General features: G+C 45.0%; 1 protein-coding gene across 3 annotated transcripts in view; it reads left to right on the top strand.

Moving 5' to 3' along the window:
• Window positions 1-18520, top strand: part of RBFOX1 (RNA binding fox-1 homolog 1) — a 1460772-nt gene that overhangs the window by 534921 nt on the left and 907331 nt on the right. For all 3 annotated transcript variants that reach the window (XM_032326743.1, XM_032326750.1, XM_032326751.1), the window contains one exon: window positions 6580-6627. In XM_032326743.1, coding sequence (XP_032182634.1) covers window positions 6580-6627 — 48 coding nt within the window. The remainder of the gene's footprint in view (window positions 1-6579; window positions 6628-18520) is intronic.

Genomic DNA, 18520 nt, shown 5'->3' with positions numbered 1-18520 from the left:
ATATAAAGGGGTTTTTCTTCTCCCCCAGGGGTTGGATTGCATGGCGTGGTCTCTGGATCATGCCTTTCCTTTCTCTGCGATGAGTAGGCAGGTATCAAACATGAGGGAGTCACACTGGAAGCTCCTGGAGGCTCTTGATTAGTTTCCTGTGGCTTCTGTAAAAAATTACCACAAATCTGTGGCTTAATACAACAGAAATGTATTTTCTCATAGTTCTGGAGGGTGCAAGTCTGAAATCAAGATGTCAGAGGGGCCTCTCTCCTACCAGACTCTCTGAGAGTGAACCCTGCCGTTGCGTCTTCCAGCTTCTGGTGGCTTTGGGTACTCTGTGGCTGGTGGCCATGTCGCTCTAGGCTCTGCCTCTGTCTTCACATAGCCATCTCCTTTCTATCTCTTAAAAGGACTCTTGCCATTGGATTTAGGGCCCATATAGATGATCCAAGATGATCTCACTTCAAGATGCTAAATTACATTTGCAAAGACCCTATTTCCAAATAAGTTTGCATTCTCAGATTCCAGGGATTGGGGCACGGAGTTAACCTTTGGAGGACTACTATTCTACCCACTCTAGACTCCTAGTGTCTAATTCCTCTAAGGCCTCCAGATTCCCACTGGCAGACATTTCCCTCCACCTATTCCCAGGGACCTTTAACTTCTGGGCACTTCAGAGCTGTGAATGATGCTGACACCTGCTCCAGGATGATGGTTCTCTGCACTGTGGGCATAAATAACCCTGACCCACGAAAATCAGCAGAAATGCCAAACGCACAAAAATGCAAAAGAAAAGAAGTCTCTCTTGGGAGAGAGAACAGCTTCTGAAAAGAACAGACACACAAGTGCTCCGATGTCTAAAAGCCAGAAGAACTCGGAAGCCAGAAGAACTCGGAAGACTTGGAAGAGCAAACTTTAAAAATAGAACCGTTTTTAAGTTCTCAGGACTCTACTCAGAACTCAGTCTCACAAAGACATTTGGAGGATGCTGTCTATGACAGCTAACATTTATCGATGACTCGCCGTATGCTAAGACCTTTGCACGCATTAGAGATGCCTGACAACACAGGAGGCGGCTATCATTATTTTACAGACAGGGAAACTGAAGCACCAACCCACATCTAGTGTGGGGCAGAGTCCAGGTGCATGAAGCCAAGCAGTGTGTTTCCCTCGCGTGTGCAGAATCCCATCTGTTGCTAGCGTCTGAGTCACCATTTGGAGTTTTCCAGCTACAGAAAGGAGAATGCCTGGCTTCTGTAGGGAAATTGATGGGTTGGTGATGAGTACACGGCTCTAGATTCATACTTAACACTTAAGTCGTTGAGCTGTTTCCCAAGCGAAGTCATCGAGTGGGGCTGAAGTACTTACTCGACTGTTCTGGTTCAGAAAAGGTCAGGCCGGAGCCCACCCGGAGACACCAGCTCTATGTGGAGTGATCTGAACGATAATTTGTTCCCGCCAAAGTGACATTTTTCCAATTTGAGTCCAACATTGTTCAGAGGCGAGTGTAGTCCCCTGTGGTGCCTCCCGCGTAGATCTGCAGCGGATGACAAACCAACAATATCATCTAAATAAAAAATCCAGCGTGGGCTTAGTAAATTAATCCTGACAAGAATAAATTGAATAATCTTAGGGAAATGGCAAGAGCCCTGATTCTACCAGATGGCTTTTTTCTGTTGCTTGTGAGGGTCCTTGGTGGCAGATTAAAAACAAAAACCTGCCTTTGGCTTATTGATTGCGTTAGTTAGTTGATTAACACCTGCCACTTCTTTGTGGATAAATCAAAATTGGATATGGAGACTCTTCCCTGAAAACTCAACATATATTCACTGGAGGAGAGAAAGGAAATGAACGCTTCCCCTGATCAGAACAGCCTAAAGCAGACAAGGAACTGTTGTTTCCTGCCTGGTCGCTAGGTGGCATCTCCTGGGTTTAAAAATAATTCATGATTTTCATCATTCCCATTCCCGGTTATTCTCTATGTGTCTTAGTGGATGAATACAAAGAGAGTTCTTGGTTTAAGAGAAAGGGTTCACGGGACACCTGGGTGGCTCAGTCCGTTAAGCCTCTGCCTCCGGCTCAGGTCATGATCCCAGGGTCCCGTGATCGAGCCCCTTATTGGGCTCTCTGCTCAGCAGGGAGCTTGCCTCCTCCTCGTTTTTGCCTCTGCCTGCTTGCGCTCTCTCTCTTCCCCCTCCCGGACAAATAAATAAATAAATAAAATCTTAAGAGTAAGGGTTCAAGGTCAGCCAGGGACGTCAGCCATTAAATCAGGGGTGGGGTGAGGAAACAATGACACCCCAGTCCCAAGAGTGGGCTTTGCAGATCATCTGAGAATCTTGTTGTCTGAGTCAGCCGGAGCCGCTATAACAAAATAGAACCAACTGAGAGATTTAAAACAACAAAAATGTACGTTCTTAGAGTTCTGGAAGCTGGAAGTCTGAGATCAGGATGCCGGCGTGACCAGGTTCTGGGTAGCACTCTTCCTGGGGTGTAGACAGCACCTCCTCTCTGTGTTCTCACATGGTCTTTCCTCTGTTCATGGATGCGGAGAGGGAACAAGCTCTTTGGTGTCTCTTCTCGCAAGGACATTAATCCCGTCAGATCAAGTTCCACCCTTTTTTGACCTCATTTAACCTTAATTATTTCCTTAGGGGCCCCATTTCCAAATACAGCCACACTGTGGGGGGGGGTGGTTAGAGCTTCAACCTCCGTATTTTGGGGAACACACTCGTTCTACACGGTTGTTAAAAGGCAGAGTCTGATTCAGTGTATGTGTGGTGAAGCCTGAGATGCTCTATTTGAGGCCCAGACCCCCTCTTTGAATAGCCCGTTTCTCATAGTATCCCTTTGTCACAAATAGGCAATCAAGACTTCACAAGGTAAAGACACTTGCCTCAGCCCCACAGCCGGCATGCGATCGCTCCACACTTGGGAGGCAGGCGTCTGGCTTTAGCACAGGAACTCTAACCATGACAACGTCCTGCAGTCAAGGCTTCAGCCTTGAGCTCCGAACGGAACCCCTGGAGGGCTTGCTAACACAGAGATCTCTGAGCATATCACCCGGTCCGGCCCCAGAAGATGCAGTTTGTTAATAGGTTCTAAGGTGATGCTGGTTTTGCCGACCTGGGGATCACACTTGGAGAATCACAACTGTGCCTCGACTCTAGATCATTTTGCTTTAGATGTCCCTCCTCCCCATAGAAAGGAAAATAATGAGATACGTGGCCTGAATTGTCCAACCACCTCGACTAAAATAAAATAAAATCACCTGAAAGGAAAGCAAAGTGCCTGGTGTTAGGACCCACTTCTGGGTGTAGACTTAGCTCCATCGTGTGTGACCAAGGATGGGTTACCTGATCATTCCCCCCAGTTGTTATATGGTAAAAAACTAAAAATGCCAACCTTGTTTGGTTATAGGGAGCTTAAAGACAAGTGTGAAAAACACTTACCATAGTTCCATAATGCCAGGGAGGCATCCAATCATTGCTCATTGTTTCAGTCCCATTTTACTGATATTAAAACATTCCGTTACATAAAAAGCAGAATCTTCAGATTATGATATTGTCTTCTTTTGTTCCACTCGTGATTCACACAGACCTAGAATTTGTTATGCTTAATAAATCACCATGGTGATAGCCTTCCACTTAATCAACCCTCTCCGAGGGACGCATCAGTAGAGTAAACCCAGCTAGTTCTTGGGGGAGAGAATAAATATTTCTATAGATTTAACTCACCCCGCACTGAGCCACTGTTGTTTGCAGACCCCTGCATCATCCTGCCTCACCCATCATCCTCCTCGCCTCCGTCTCCATTGCTAGAAGGGTCGGGCCCAAAACCTTGGCCTGGTCCTTGGCCTCCATCTTTCCCTTATATTCCACATCTGATCCTTTAAGGCATCTCTTCACTCCATCCATATTCTTTTAAAAAAAATTTTATTATTTTATTTTAGAGAGAGAGAGAGAGAGCAGGGGCAGGGAACGAGGGCGAGGGAGAAGGTGGCTCCCCGCTGAGCATGGAGCCTGACGCAGGGCTCAAACCCACAACCCTGAGATCATGACCTGAGCCAGAATCAAGAGTCAAATGTTCAACTGATTGAGCCACCCAAGCACCCCCACTCCATCCAGATTCTGACCACGTCTTACCACCTCCCTGCAATCACCCTTCCCAGCCACACCACCACCTTATATCCAACCTTCGGCAGCCACCCCCAAACCAGTTTCTCTTTGTGCCCTTGGCTCTCAGTTGTCTATCCTGTTAAAACAGAAGTCAGATCATGTCTCTTCCCACTTCAAAACCTGTGAATGAAGAGAAGCGCTGGCCAGGATGTGTAGAAATTGGAATCCACATGCATTGCTGGTGGGAATGTAAAATGGCGCAGCTGCTATGAAAAATAGTATGATGGTTCCTAAAAAAAAAATTAAACACAGAATTAGCCTGTGGTCCAGGATTTCTCCCTCTGGACATCTATGCAAAAAAAAAGCAAGGACTTGAACAGATGTGTGTACACCCATGTTCATTATTCACAGTATCCAAAAGGTAGAAACAACCCAGTGTCTATCCATGGATGAACGTGGATCCACACAATGTCATATATACATGCAATGGAATATTCTTCATCCTTAAAATAATGGAATCTGACATGTACTACTAAGTACATGGCTGAGCCTTGAATGGAGTTGTGCTAAATGAAATAAACCAGACACAAAAGAGCAGATATTGTATGATCCCTCTTATATGAGTGTTATACACCGAAGTGGGCCCTACCCTCAAGTTTGTATCTTGAGGCTCCAACCCCCAGTATCACTGTTTTCAGTTATAGGGCCTTTGGGGAGGTAATGGAGATTTAAAAAGTCATAAGGACCCTAGTTTGATAGGACTGGTGTCCTTATAAGAAGAGGAGGGAACTCCAGAGACCTCTGTCCATGCACCCAGAGAAGACACCACATGAAGGCACAGTGAGAAGGTGGTGGCTATCTACAGGCCTGGATGTGAGGTCTCACCAGAAACCCGCCCTGGCAGCATCTTGATTTTGGACTTCTGGCCTCTGAAAGTGTGAAAAAATAGATCTCTCTTATTTAGGTCTCCCAGTCTGTGGTATTTGTTATGGCAGTCCTAGCAGACCAGCACAGTGAGGTCCCTAGAGTTGTCAGACTCACAAAGGAAGTAGATTGGTGGCTGCCAGGGGGAATGGAGAGGACATGGGGGTTGGTGGTTACTGGGGGCAGCATTTCAGGTTAGGGAGGGTGAAAAAATTCCTCAAGGTGGAGGGTGGGGATGGTTACACAGCAATGTGAACGAGCTTCAAGCCACTAAACCGTACACTTCAGAAGGGTTAAATGTAAATGCTGTGTGTATTTTGCCACTAGATCAAACAAACTCAAAAACCAACCAACCCTGGGTGGTTCCTCACTGCTCTCAGAATAAAAGCTTACATCCTCCTCTGATCTCATCTCCCAGTAGTTTCCTAATTTGCTTCCATCCTGCCACTGAGTCCTCCTTCCTTCCTGTAGCGAAACGGTGTCTGATACTTTGCACGGGCTCTTCCCTTGACTGAGAGGCTCTTGCCCCAAATGGCGACATGGCTCATCCCCTAAATTCCTTCAACCGTTTGCTCAGTTGCCACTTGTCTTTAAATTTAAGATCTTATTCCCCCGTGCTCACCATTTCCATTCCCTTCTCCTTGCCTTGTCTGTCTTCATAGTATGAATCCTCTTATAATATTAAAAAATACCATTTACTGATGTTTCCTTTTTAATTGTCTGTCTCCTCTAGCAGAGTGTAAGCCTCACCAGGGCAGGACTTTCCATGTGTTTTGTATGTTCCTGAGTCTTCCTTTTCTAGAGCAAGGCCTGGCAAGCAGGAAGTGGTGAATGCCTATCTTCTGAATGCATAAGTAAATGAATATTACAGATGCTTTTGTGTGTGTGTGGGGGGTGTGAGCCCTATACACCTAACTGGTGGTTAATTCACCTAACTGGTGAATTCCTTGAGGGTAGAAACCATCCCAGAGCAACATGAAAAAAGGCATAAGAAATTAATGTGCCATCAATATAGCTGGATGGGTGGACCCATGGATGAATGGATGGACAGATGACAGATAAATATGTGAGTAGGGGATGACTGATGGATGGAAAAGTGGATGGGCAGAAAGATTAAAAAAAAAATAGAAGGTAATGGTTTTGTGTTGAAAGGTGGTAGATTTTACTATTCTAAATCTTGGAATGAGAGAGAGAGAGATAATAAGTCTGAGTGAGGGGAGTTTCTGCTGGTCACGATGGGGGTGGGGGAGCTCATATTATTTTATGAGCCGTCAGCTTCTCTCTGTTGTGGCCTCTGATCCATAACTTTTGCCTTCACCCCACATCTGCATGTAATAAAGCTTAGTTATGACATCCATATGTCTCTAATGCAAACACCCGGGCATATACTTCTTAAAAGGGCTATAAAGAGCAATGGCTCGAGAAACAACCGTTAGGAGTGCGAGTTTTTTTTATTATTTTAAAGGGCATTTCAACGACACTGCTGAATGTTCCCTGACCAGAAGTCTGACTCCTGTTCTTTCTTTTTCTTTTCTCTTCCTCTCAGGATATCAAAGCAGACTGCAATACCTGTGTGGAAATAGAGGACAGAAAGGTAAGTCCGTGTTTTTCATCTTTTTGGTTTTTTTAAAAAAAAAAAAAAAAGAACTCTATGATTTAAACCCAGGTGTTTAAGCCTGGACGATGGCTTGCAACCGTGATTCAGGTACTGATATTTGACGCTTAAAGGCAGTGATACTTTAAAATGTTTGTCTGTGTTACCTCTGATGGTTTTGGTGAAGAGCATATAACATAATTAAGTATTGAATATGTTGGTTCCGATTTTTTCTCTTAGTCCTATGCTTGTCTTCAGGAAAATAGCTCATTTATCCTTAACTCATTTCACCTTGTTGTTGAATGTCATGAACCATTTTTCGGTAATATTACATACATATATGGTAGGATATAAAATATTGGGCTTTCCAAGGTGTGTCCCCATATTTGATCTATACACTTTGAGAGGGAGCCTGCCTTAGTTTCCACCATGACACATTGATGGGAACAACGATGTTCTATGGCATAGATCTATTTCTGTGAGATGTTTGCGGGGGGGCAGCGAGCGGAGGTCCTTTTTTATATTTTCAGAGCCCCTCTGTCCCCCATTTATCTTCCTGTTACACTTGGTGTGGATCCACTCAGGAAAAACAACTGTTAGACAATTGTTCTCCACGGCCTGTCCTTATTGACGTGAGTTCACAGCAGTTTCCCTGGTAAAGGGCATCCAAGCAGATCAAATTCTACCTTTAACGCCTTGGATCCAAAGAGGTCAAGTAAGTGAATTGAGGGTACATATCTCCTGGCTACTTTTGACATCATTCCGCAATTTTGAAAGATGTTTCTCTGTGCAACTGTACCATTATTGTCAAACGCAGTTACTTCAAGCAGAGGTTTTCAGCCCTGATTTTGTGATAGCTCCATCGTCTGCTGATTAAGAAGGTGGTTGAGGACTCCTCAAAGCAAAATTTGCTTTTTAAATAAAAGGCAATTGTCATGCATTGTTTTAAGGAGTGTTAATCTCCTCCTGTTGAAAAGAATAATGGTATGGTGGCTGAGATTCCCTCATCGTGATCCTTGGGTAGGTTCCGTTTCTGGGTGGCTCTCTTCATTTGCAGGCAAAGGCATTTCAGTTCATGTTTGTATCTGCTGCATATTTGCATGCTGGTGTTCTTGCAGGTGTGTAATTTTGTGTGTTGGGCAAATGGAATTTAGGCTGCACATATGTCTACAGTCTTTTTTCATCCATTCCTACCAGTTCTGCTGTGGGGGATCCGCCCCAGCCGCTCTGCCCATGTCAAAGTGAAAGCTGATGTCACCTGCCCCACTTTCTCCATTTGGGATGCTTCCACTTCCCTTGGACTTTTGTGGAAATCACAAGCGTGTTTCTGTCATATATATGATTTTGGGGGGTATCTTCTTTGCTAGTAGTGTTTCAAAGACACCAGGAGTCCTGATACCTTACAATAATATCTGTTCCGTCTTCCGTAAAATAAATGAGCAGTCAGGATAATCTTTGAGCAGTGAAAGCCGGCCACATGGCTCCATTCTGCTGATCCAGACTGCCACTGGTTCATATATCGTGGCAATAAGGATCTCCCAAGTCTGTGGATGTCTTGTGATGTTTTACTGGTGGGAAAAGTCATATCTGTACACGGCTTCCACTATTTTCAGACAAGAGAAACACACATGCGTGTGCACACACATGCACACACGTATATGCATTTCTGTGCTTTGTCACAGCCTGTGGGGTTGAGTCAGGCACGCTAAAAACAGCCAGGTCTCCGAACAGGTTCACCCGGGGTTTTCTAAATATGACCAAAGACGCAGGAATCAACCACACCTCTCCGCCGGCAGTCCATTGGTGATGACTCCTAGCAGTCCCACAGCTGTAATGCCCACCTCTGTTTCTGCAGTCTTCTTCTCGAAGGACTTATTATTCCTTCTGTCCAACCGGAGAAATTTTCTTCCTCCAGGAATTCTTTTCTGATTTATTTTCATGTGATTCTTAACATTTGGGCTGTAGCTCCTCTGGATCTCCTAATGGGGTTGACGGTGGGGGTGAGGTATGGGGAGGGTAGCTCTGTATGTTGGGGTCTTGTCTCCTAAGGGAAAAGTCAACCCCAGTCATCCCAGCGGGGCACTGCCCTCCCCCGACCCCCGAAGAGTGCCAGCCCCACCCCTGCGTGCAGGGTTGTGGTAGGAGGGCACGCAGGGAGAGGGCGGCCGAGGCATCAGGAGTGATCTTGATCCAGGCTCTCAAATGCACTCTGGTACTTCTGTCACCCTGACGTATAATTATGAAATTTCACCATTGAAGTGATGACACTTGCTCCTGTGTGTGCGTGCGTGCGTGTGTGCCCCTCTCCACTTAATCCGAATGCTTCTGGCAAAATCAGTAATTTGATAAAGTGGAATTGAAGTGACGAGAGATGACAGAGGTGCTAAAATAATAAGTCAGCCCGCCTCTGAAGATGCAGCCCTTGGCCCGTGTGGGTTTTTTTTTCCAAGCGCGGAGTGCTCTGAAGCAAACCAGCCATGATTTCTCAAAAGCTCAGTTTCCTTTTAGTCAGGGAAGCTTTACGTGGTGTCTGTGGGACGAGGTGGATCCCCGGGAAACCTGGTTTTTATTTCCTTTTTCATTTCCCTTCTGCTTTTCCTTCCTTCCTGTCTGCCTCTCTTCAGTATACACTTTCTGTTGGGATGCATTTGTGGGCTTACATCTGTGCTTCTGGCTGCAGTTGGGGGCCTTCTGGAGAGAAGGATTTTAGAAAACAGGACCTTGAGTTTGCCGTGGAGTCTAATAGGGTCTTTCCCTGCTGCCCCCTCTGGTTTCATGCCTCATGCTGTCCAGCAGATGAATCATTCTTGCATTGACTGCATCCCGTGGGTACAATGACAGAAGATAAGCGGTGAACCCTAAGAGTTGAGAGAGCCCTCATCCTTCCTGTGTTTCTGGTCTGCACACTGGTTCTGTCCGAGACTGAACGAGAGACTCCTTCTCTCCAGTGTCTCTGTGTTTCTTTATTCTGGGTGCCTGTTTTCCACCGACAGACATCGGCAAAGAGCTCCCTGCCGATTGCCGGTTGCATATGGAGAAATGCGTGCCTCGTATTGGGGGAGTGCTTCTGTTTCACGTTTCCCTTCTGCTTCCAAGCTCACCAAATCCCAGAGCCCCTGCGAGTGCACCTGCATGTGGATGGCTTTCTGGCCATTTCTTAGAGTCATTCAGAGGCTGTCACGGGAAGATCTCAAGGGCTGCAAGCATTTTTCACCCTTAAGTGGGAAGCAGAGCTCAGATTGTTTCCTCCCACAGTGAATGCCGTGGAGCTAATGCAGATTTAGCAAAGGTGATGGGAGCCAGCCCATCACTCGGAGCGGCCGTATGGCCTTACAAAACCGCCTGCCCTTGACATTTACAGTACCCTTGTTGCTTGTGCGGAGCCGAGGCATTTAAATTCATTTTTATTTGTGATATAAAATCCATCTGAATTCCAGTACTATTATGAAGACTGCAATTCAGGTGATGGCAGAAGAGGCGGATGGATCAGCCGGGGGGAGAATCTGTCAGGAGGAGATGAGAGCCCATTTGTCAAAGGCTATAAACACAGACAGCCCTTCCTCTTCTCACTTATCGCCTGGCCTGGTGCAGCTAAACAGTTTCAGATCCGCTATGAAATTGCATGGAAGGAGTTTGAGCTGTTTTCAAAGTTGGGGCGACTTTCAGATTGGATCCAGTTGGAGCTGCGATTGGGTCCGGAGCAGATGCTGTCTGCCTCGGTTAACCCTGAGCGTTCTGACTTTTCGCTGTTATGAGACTTGCTCTGGATCAGGACTCTTAAGGGCCTTCCGTACTCAGCACCCTGTGCGGGAGGTACTAACAGGATCCCCATTACAGAAAAATGGAAGAGGTTAAGTGACTTGCCGGAGAACAAGTGGCATCAGAGGCCAGGATCTGAACTCACAGATTCTTTTTTTTTTTTTTTTTTTTAAGATTTTATTTATTTATTTGACAGAGAGAGATCACAAGTAGGCAGAGGCAGGGAGAGAGAGAGAGAGGAGGAAGCAGGCTCCCCGCTGAGCAGATAGCCCGATGCGGGACTCGATCCCAGAACCCTGAGATCATGACCTGAGCCGAAGGCAGCAGCTTAACCTACTGAGCCACCCAGGCGCTCTGAACTCACAGATTCTTAATGCACAGGCTAGGCTCTTAGCTCTAACGCTAGACCACCTCCCACACACAAACATGAGAATTACGTTTGTAGGAGACTTGCCTTTTCCTACAGATGAATTTCTGCCCAGACTGGCATCTTCATCCATTGCCAATAAAATCACCTGTTTTTCAATTTAGGACAACCTTCATCCCTCATGTTCTAGCTCTGGTAGAGACTCACCATATTGACTTACCATACCCTTGTCAGCCCTGACCCTCTGATGAGCCGCTAACCCCGGTGGTGGAGATGCCAGGACTTTTTCTGGTCTCTTGATGACAAGAGAAAGCAGCCCGATGTGCAGTGCTGGCTTCTGATTCCGGTAGACCTGGTTCAGTTCTAGCTTTTGTCTTTCCACCAGGGTGTATGCAAGGATTAGAAATTCCATGCTCACAGCACAGGAGTGAACATAGTGTAGGAGGAAAAACCATAGGTCTTAGAGCTTGAAAGTCCTGTGTTTTTTTTTTTTTTTTTAAAGATTTTATTTATTTATTTATTTGACAGACAGAGATCACAAGTAGGCAGAGAGGCTGGCAGAGAGAGAGAGGGGGAAGCAGGCTCTCTGCTAAGCAGAGAGCCTGATGTGGGGTCCGATCCCAGGACCCCGGGATCATGACCTGAGCTGAAGGCAGAGGCTTAACCCACTGAGCCACCCAGGCTCCCTGAAAGTCCTGGGTTTTTATCCCAGTTCTCCTACTTAGCAGTTCTGTGACTTTGAGAAGCTCTCTTACCTTGTATCAGTCTCCATCTGCCTGTCTGTGAATTAGAGATGATATAACTCACTTGAAAAGTTGATTTGAGGAGTTGATAATACTGAAAGGCAGTATGTGACACACACACACACACACACACACACACGTATAATGCCTGGTACAAAATAAGAACACAGTCAACTGCATCTACTTTCATTTTTGCTTTTGCTAATGTCCACAGCTACAGGTATCACATGTCATTTATAATTTAATTTTTTTAAGATGATGAGTTCCCCAGAAAGTATTATAGAGGCTCACAGAAACAGACCACCAGGGGACCTAGGGACCTAGAAGGCTTGGGGAATGTTTTACAGAAGAAGAGATGCTTGGCCTAAGTCAAGGAACAAACTCACCCATCTGCCGGGTCCAGGCAGGAATCCCATGTTAGTGACGGGGATTGAGGGCTGATATGAAGCCATGGGGACAGCAGTGAACTCAAGAACAGTGACCCCATATGCAGGGGCTCTGTTGCAGCTACCTGTTACCATGGGGAATATATGTTCAGTGTTGCCAATTTCTAAGGCAATCTGGAAATATGGATTTTAGTGGAAAACTACTGATTTTTAAAACACTATGCAAGTCAAGTAAAACCCATATGTAGAGAAGATTCAAGAGACTTGAAGTCTTGAGACTTGCAAGCCAAGTCTCAGTGGATTAGGAAGATGTGAGTATCTTCAGTGGCTGTTGAAGACCTGACTGGCAGAGGGAACAGGGAAAGCAAAGACGGAGGCCTAAAAGCATGTGGCGTGTTTCGGATAGGTCCAGGCCCGGTGTGCATGTCTGAGGGTGACCAGTGGGGAGACTGGCCCAGTGAGTGGGTAGAAGATTATGGAGAGGAATGTTTGCATTGCCGATGGTTCACAGGCATTATATCAATCTCCCCTCAGTGGAAGGAGAGAGTAGGGGAGGTCAGGTCCTTGTTGGAGGAGGTCAGAGATAGATGGAACCAAACTCAAACTCTGTGTGACTAACTCACCAAAGAAGAAGTCCTGAGGAAAGAGGGAGAGGGGGACAGAGCCCAGAGATGGAGGCAGAGGCCGGCTGGCCGTGGCTGAGTATAGGGATGAGCTAAGGGGAAGTCTTTGCCAAGAATAAGATGAGGGCAGCCAGGACTCAAGAAACAGTGGTGCTGGGTTCCCTGCCAAAGGTCCTCTTTTTTAAAGATGTGTGGTGGAGGAGGACCGTGTTTTCCTATGGGCCACTATTGCCATGTGTAGGGCTCAGATCTCATATGGTAAATGAGGTACCTTCAGGTGACTCATGGACATGGTATCAAATCAGTTAATGAAGAAATGTTGAAGTTACTGTCTTGTCAGTTATTTTTCAGACCTTAGGATTGTATCAAGGTGACTTGATTTCGTTGGTGTTTTTTTTTTTTTTAAGATTTTATGTATTTATTTGACAGAGAGAAATCACAAGTAGATGGAGAGGTAGGCAGAGAGAGAGAGGGAAGCAGGCTCCCTGCTGAGCAGAGAGCCCGATGCGGGACTCGATCCCAGGACCCTGAGATCATGACCTGAGCCGAAGGCAGCGGCTTAACCCACTGAGCCACCCAGGTGCACCTTGTTTTGTTTTTAATAAGCCCCAAGGTCTCCAACATTTGCTAATCTACCCTTCTAACCAAGAGACCCAGAACACTTGACAGGCAATTCTAACGTCTAGGTCTAATTTAGTAACATTGTTTTACTTTCGAATTAATCTCACATTCTGTATTGACAGAAGATACCACTCTTTCCGATTTACTTCAGTATATAATTTTCTTTTACAGAATTCTACTTAGGATTGTCTTTTATAATTTTAACACATTCATTTAGAATAAAACTGCATTGATTTATTGAAAATCAGATGGATGGGAAGAAATTGTATATATGGATTGCAAGTAATTGGAGTTTAAGAATCTGTTTTCTGATGGTGGGTTTGCAATCAGGGGACAGATCTGGGTTTGCATTTGGGAAGTTTCAAACTCTGCTTCTCTGCAAGAGGGACTAGTCGGGGGCAAGGATGCAGTCAGAAGTCAAGACTGGACTATACAGACAAGAGACCAGGAGTCTGATCTAGAACCACACAGGAGATGGAGAGGATGGTCTGAATTTGGAGAGAGTTCATCAGACCTATCCATGCGGATTGGTGACCCTGACCCTGGTTCGCGGACAGCTCTATCCAGGGACATATCAGAGGCTGCCCATTTCATGTATCTGTGTACAGCTGGCTGCCATGAGAAGTGGAGTTGATCAATATGAACAATAAATTAATCTCCTGGATTTCAGAGACTTAGATGCCAGTGAGGTTGAAAATGAGCAAAAGCAGTCACCAGGGTTGGTTTTCTATTAGTACTGCTCTCCTTCCGTGGGGATGGGAGTAGATTAGTCCTCTGGGCTCTGACAGGCAGAACAAAGACAGAGGGGAAGGTGTGCTCCTGACTCTGGAGGGCCTCTCCCTGGAATGGGAAGCATTCATGGAGGAGTTTCTCATTAAAGACTGAAATGAGATGATGCTCAAGGCAGACGAGGGCAAATAGTGCAGTGAGCACCATTTGGTAAGACTCAGGATTTGTCTAGGGATTAGATTTCTTTTCTGCTCCAAATGTCCTTTGTTTAAGGCTGATTATATTTGTGCATTAAATGGGTAGATGCTCCAAGATTCCCCAAAGCTGTGGAAATGAAAATTAAAGCATCCCGAGAAATGATATTTGAGTCACAGTTGAAGGCAGGGAGAGGAGTGGAGACTCCTGGGTGGCCTGCGGAGATGGAAGCGTGGAGGAAGAAGCGTGGCATGACTCAGGAACTGAATAGAGAGATGTTGCTTGAGATGAGGCTAGGAAGTAGGCAAGGGCAAGCCACCTAAAGCCTTGCAAACGTGGGAGTACTTTGTCCAGTGTCATAGGAAGAAATACATTTTACATGGAATGTGATCCGATGGTGTGAAATAATCAGATGCGTGATGACAGTCCCAATACTTGCTCACAGCTTATCCTTGACCCCTAAGACCTCTAGCAGGTCACACCTGGTCCCACTATCTCTGGCCAAAGAGTGGGGCAGGGTCATCGAACCACAGCAAAGCTTTTGTCTGGGTGGCTTACCTTTTCTATGGGTGTTACCTTCTTCCTCTCAGGCAAATTCCTCAAGACCTTGAATCTCCTTCAGATTAGGAATCCTCATTCCTATCAGGCAAGGCTGTCGTTCCAAATGAGTCCATAGCCACTACCCAGCCTGTGCTTTGGCTGGGCTTGGAGCAACCAAAGAATTGTGCCCCCATATCTGGCCAAAGAATGGTGCCATCTAGCATTGGCAAAGGAATTTATAGATTTGCCTCTGTTCTATTGAGATATTTATGAGGCTTGGTGTGTGTACCACAATAGACGCCATCTTAGCCTTCTCTCTGCTGGGAAACCAGGCACTCTGACAGAGACCAACACATGTAGCATCCCAACAGCCAGACTCAACATCATTTGTACTTGAACTTGGGGACTAACCCAGAGGAGAGGTGATAAGTCCCAGGGTCTGGAATTATGTGTCCAGAACCTCGGATAGGGGATGACCGTCAAGTCTAGAGAGGACTCCTCCTCTCTAGTTGGTTTCTTGGTTGCTGCCAAGAAATAGTTGGCACTTTTGTTTACTTTGACATTATTTAGAAAGACAAATTAATATGGTAGAAAAGAGTTTGGGAATCAGATCTCAGTTTGAATCCTGGTTCTGGCCTTAGTCACTAGTTGCAAGATCTTGGAAAAGCCACATTAGCTTTCAGATCCACACTCATACCATCTGCAAAATGGGTGAGATAATGTATGCCATGGATTGTTCTTGTGGGCTGTATTAGGACATCTTCACCTGCACAATAGAAAACCAATTTGAGTCAGTAAAGAGTTAAAAGACAAACAGCTGTTGGGTTAAATAACAGCAAAATTGGGCTCTTTTCTGGTATAACTGGATTCTGGTTTTTTAAATTCCAGGTGGGGACCACCAGCTACAGACTTAAATTCTACTTGCAGAAAGAGAGCTTCTTTTGCAATGGTTTCAGTACAAATTCTGAGGGTGATGTTTATTGGCTTAATCCTAGTTAGTTTTGGAAAGCAGTACTCTGCCTGTCTGTCTGCCTTCATCTATAACCAGAAGTAGGTTGGGCCCCAACTGATCAATTTAAATGGAGTTCATTGGAGTCTCTAAAGTAAACCTTGACTGATAGTTTTTCCAGGAGAGAAATAGTATTTGACCTAGCTTGCATTGAGCGCTTACTGCATGCTAGACACTGTTTTTGGCACTGTATGTACATTCTATTAATTTCCTTTTAAGTAGACTCCACACCAAGTATGGAGCCCCGTTCAGGGCTTGAGCTCATGACCCTGAAATCAAGACCCAATGAACTGAGAGCAAGAGTTGGACACTTAACCAACGGAGGCACCCAGGCACCCTTATGTTCATTCTATTATTGAATCTCTGTAAAGAACCTTTTCGATATGTACAATATTTATCTCCATTTCACAAATGAGGAAACTGAGGGAAGGAGGCCTTGACTACTATGCCTGGGATCACCCAGGTAGTAAGTGTAGCATGAATTTTCAACCCAAGTGGTCTGACTTTGATTCTTCACCACTGGAGATGCTACTTCTGCCAACGATGCCCCACAGGAGAGAACAGTCAATGGTCCTTGACTGTTCTGTCTGCTCGGTGCCCGGCACACAAGTAAATGGTCGCTCTGTTTTTGAGAATTATTTTAAGAAAACCCTCAAAGGAATAGAAATAGATTGGGCCATTGCTAAATGACATTCTGGGATGCATCTCTGCATTTAATTTCCTCTTAATCACTCCTCTCTAGGTGTTATCGGAGGTCCTCAATGGGTCTGCTTTTTGGGAATGATCAAAATGTTCGTGGCTCCAGTCCGTGCTTCACTTCTCTGCATGACTGAGAGTTATTTTTGTAGACAAGAGCTTCTTACTCCAGGGTGGGTCTCTGCACCTGCCTTTTATATTTTATCTGCAGGTTAGCTGATGCTTTCTCTTTTACTGAACTTTGAAAATGAGATGTTAGTCATACTTTCCTCTCTCAGTGATTTTAGGGAAATTTGAAGGTAGTGGTGGGCTGGGGGTGGGGGAGAGGCACATAAAAACTGGAAGAGCTTCTCAAATGGACGCAGTGTGGAGTTAAATTAGCCTCTGATGGGCCGGATGACAGACGATGAGGGGTGCTGGGCACACTCAGCAGTATGATGGGCAAAGATGTGTCACAGAGAGTGCTGTGAAAAAACTTCTAAGGTAGAGCAGACCGTTTGTCTGATACACCATCCCGTCAGCCTTGAAGTCGGCTTTGGGAAGCTAGTCTGAAGAATCATAGCTAAAACAGACTGGTTAAGAGCTTTAGCTCGTAATTCTCCAAAGGCCTGTGTTGGAACCCCAGCTTGGCCACTTCCCGGTGACATAACCTCTCAGATGCTCATATTCTCATGTAAAATAGACAGAATAAGAGTAGATACTTTCTGGGGTTGCCGTGGGACTCATTGAGCTAATTTACTTAGGGTCCTTATCATCCTCGCTAAGCAGAGGGTATGCCTCTGATGAGTGCAAGCTGCTTTATGACATTCCTACATTTGCAAAAGCAAAGTAGAAAACTCCTCTTCTTCTTTCACTCTGGAGTCAGTTTCTTAGATTTCTGGTAGGATCAGAGACGTTCATGGAATTGGTCTAGGACCAGTTAAGTACCTAGAAATGCAAATAACAAAACTGAAACTGGATACCGGGTCCCCATTTGTAAGTCTGGAGTTCTCTATATCCTGCAGGTACTTATCAGTCTGGTTGAAGGTGCATAGAGAGGGTTGGGAAGCATGCCTAAAAGTGTGGGCCAGTGATTGGAAACGGATTTAATTTCTGGTGCCGACTCAGATTGATTGATAGTGTCTGTACGGAGAGCTGTGTTGATGAGGAGTCTGAGCCCAGGGTTCTACAGCAGTGCATGATTGATTAGTGATGTCTGACAAGGGTGAAGGGGGCCAAATTACAGTGTGTGTGTGCCAGAAATAGGTGGTTGCTGGCCCGGAATCTGGCAACAAACCACAAATGCTTTGTATTTAAGCCCAAAGATGAAGAGAAGGTAGCTACTTCATGCTTGGTCTTTACTTTTGAGCACTCCTGTTTCTTTTGCTGTGTTACAGATTTGTAATCCATCAAGGTACTGGTATTTTATAGATGATACATGGCTTAAACACAATTTAACACTTAAAAGCCAGACACATACAGCCTCACTTTCCTAGGCACTTGGGAAACTTACCTGACTTCAGCCTCAGATAGGGTTCTGCTTTTGATACCTCAATTTTAAAAGAGTCTTATAATTAAGACTTTATAAATAAATCTTATCTATCAGATATTTGTCATCTCCTAAAAAATGATATCTGTCATTGTATTATATACTAATTGGGGCTGAATTGCTTACATTTTAATACCATTAATTATAGCTGTTGCTTTCATTTGTCATTTATTTTACTTAAAAGGAGCAAGTCTATTTTTGTATAATTTTTAGTGATACTTTTTAAAACTCTGAATTAAAATGCATTTAGGAAACACCTAATTAAGTGCAGAGCTAGTTATCTAGAATAGTTCTGTCATCCCTTCTCAAAAAAGAAAAAAATGGCCATCGGCTTCTTTTGTGATGAGTAGAGTGAGTGTTAATTAATTTTTTTTCCTCTTCAGTTGGTGTGTTTTATTATCCCTCTTCTTGATATGTGATTGGGTGACTTTACGATGCTTTAGATAGAAAGCATGTCCTGTCCAAATGTGATTTATGTTGTCCCAGAACTTTTGCACAGTTCAGCTGAAATTTTCTTCATGTTGATCAAGGTCAGAAAACCCAGGGATTATGCCATCCATCTTAGCAGCTGGAGTGCTGAAATAATTTCTGATGGAAGTTGATGCCGTAGCAACAGAATCCAAAGGTTGGCTGGGGAAAACATGCACAAATATGTAAACTCACATAGGCACAAGTACGCATATGCGCAACGCCCATG

The sequence above is a fragment of the Mustela erminea genome, chromosome 20 (assembly GCF_009829155.1).
Source record: "Mustela erminea isolate mMusErm1 chromosome 20, mMusErm1.Pri, whole genome shotgun sequence".
Lineage (NCBI taxonomy): Eukaryota > Metazoa > Chordata > Mammalia > Carnivora > Mustelidae > Mustela > Mustela erminea.
Note: the sequence above shows the minus strand (reverse complement) of the source record. Positions and strands in the feature narration are given on the sequence as shown.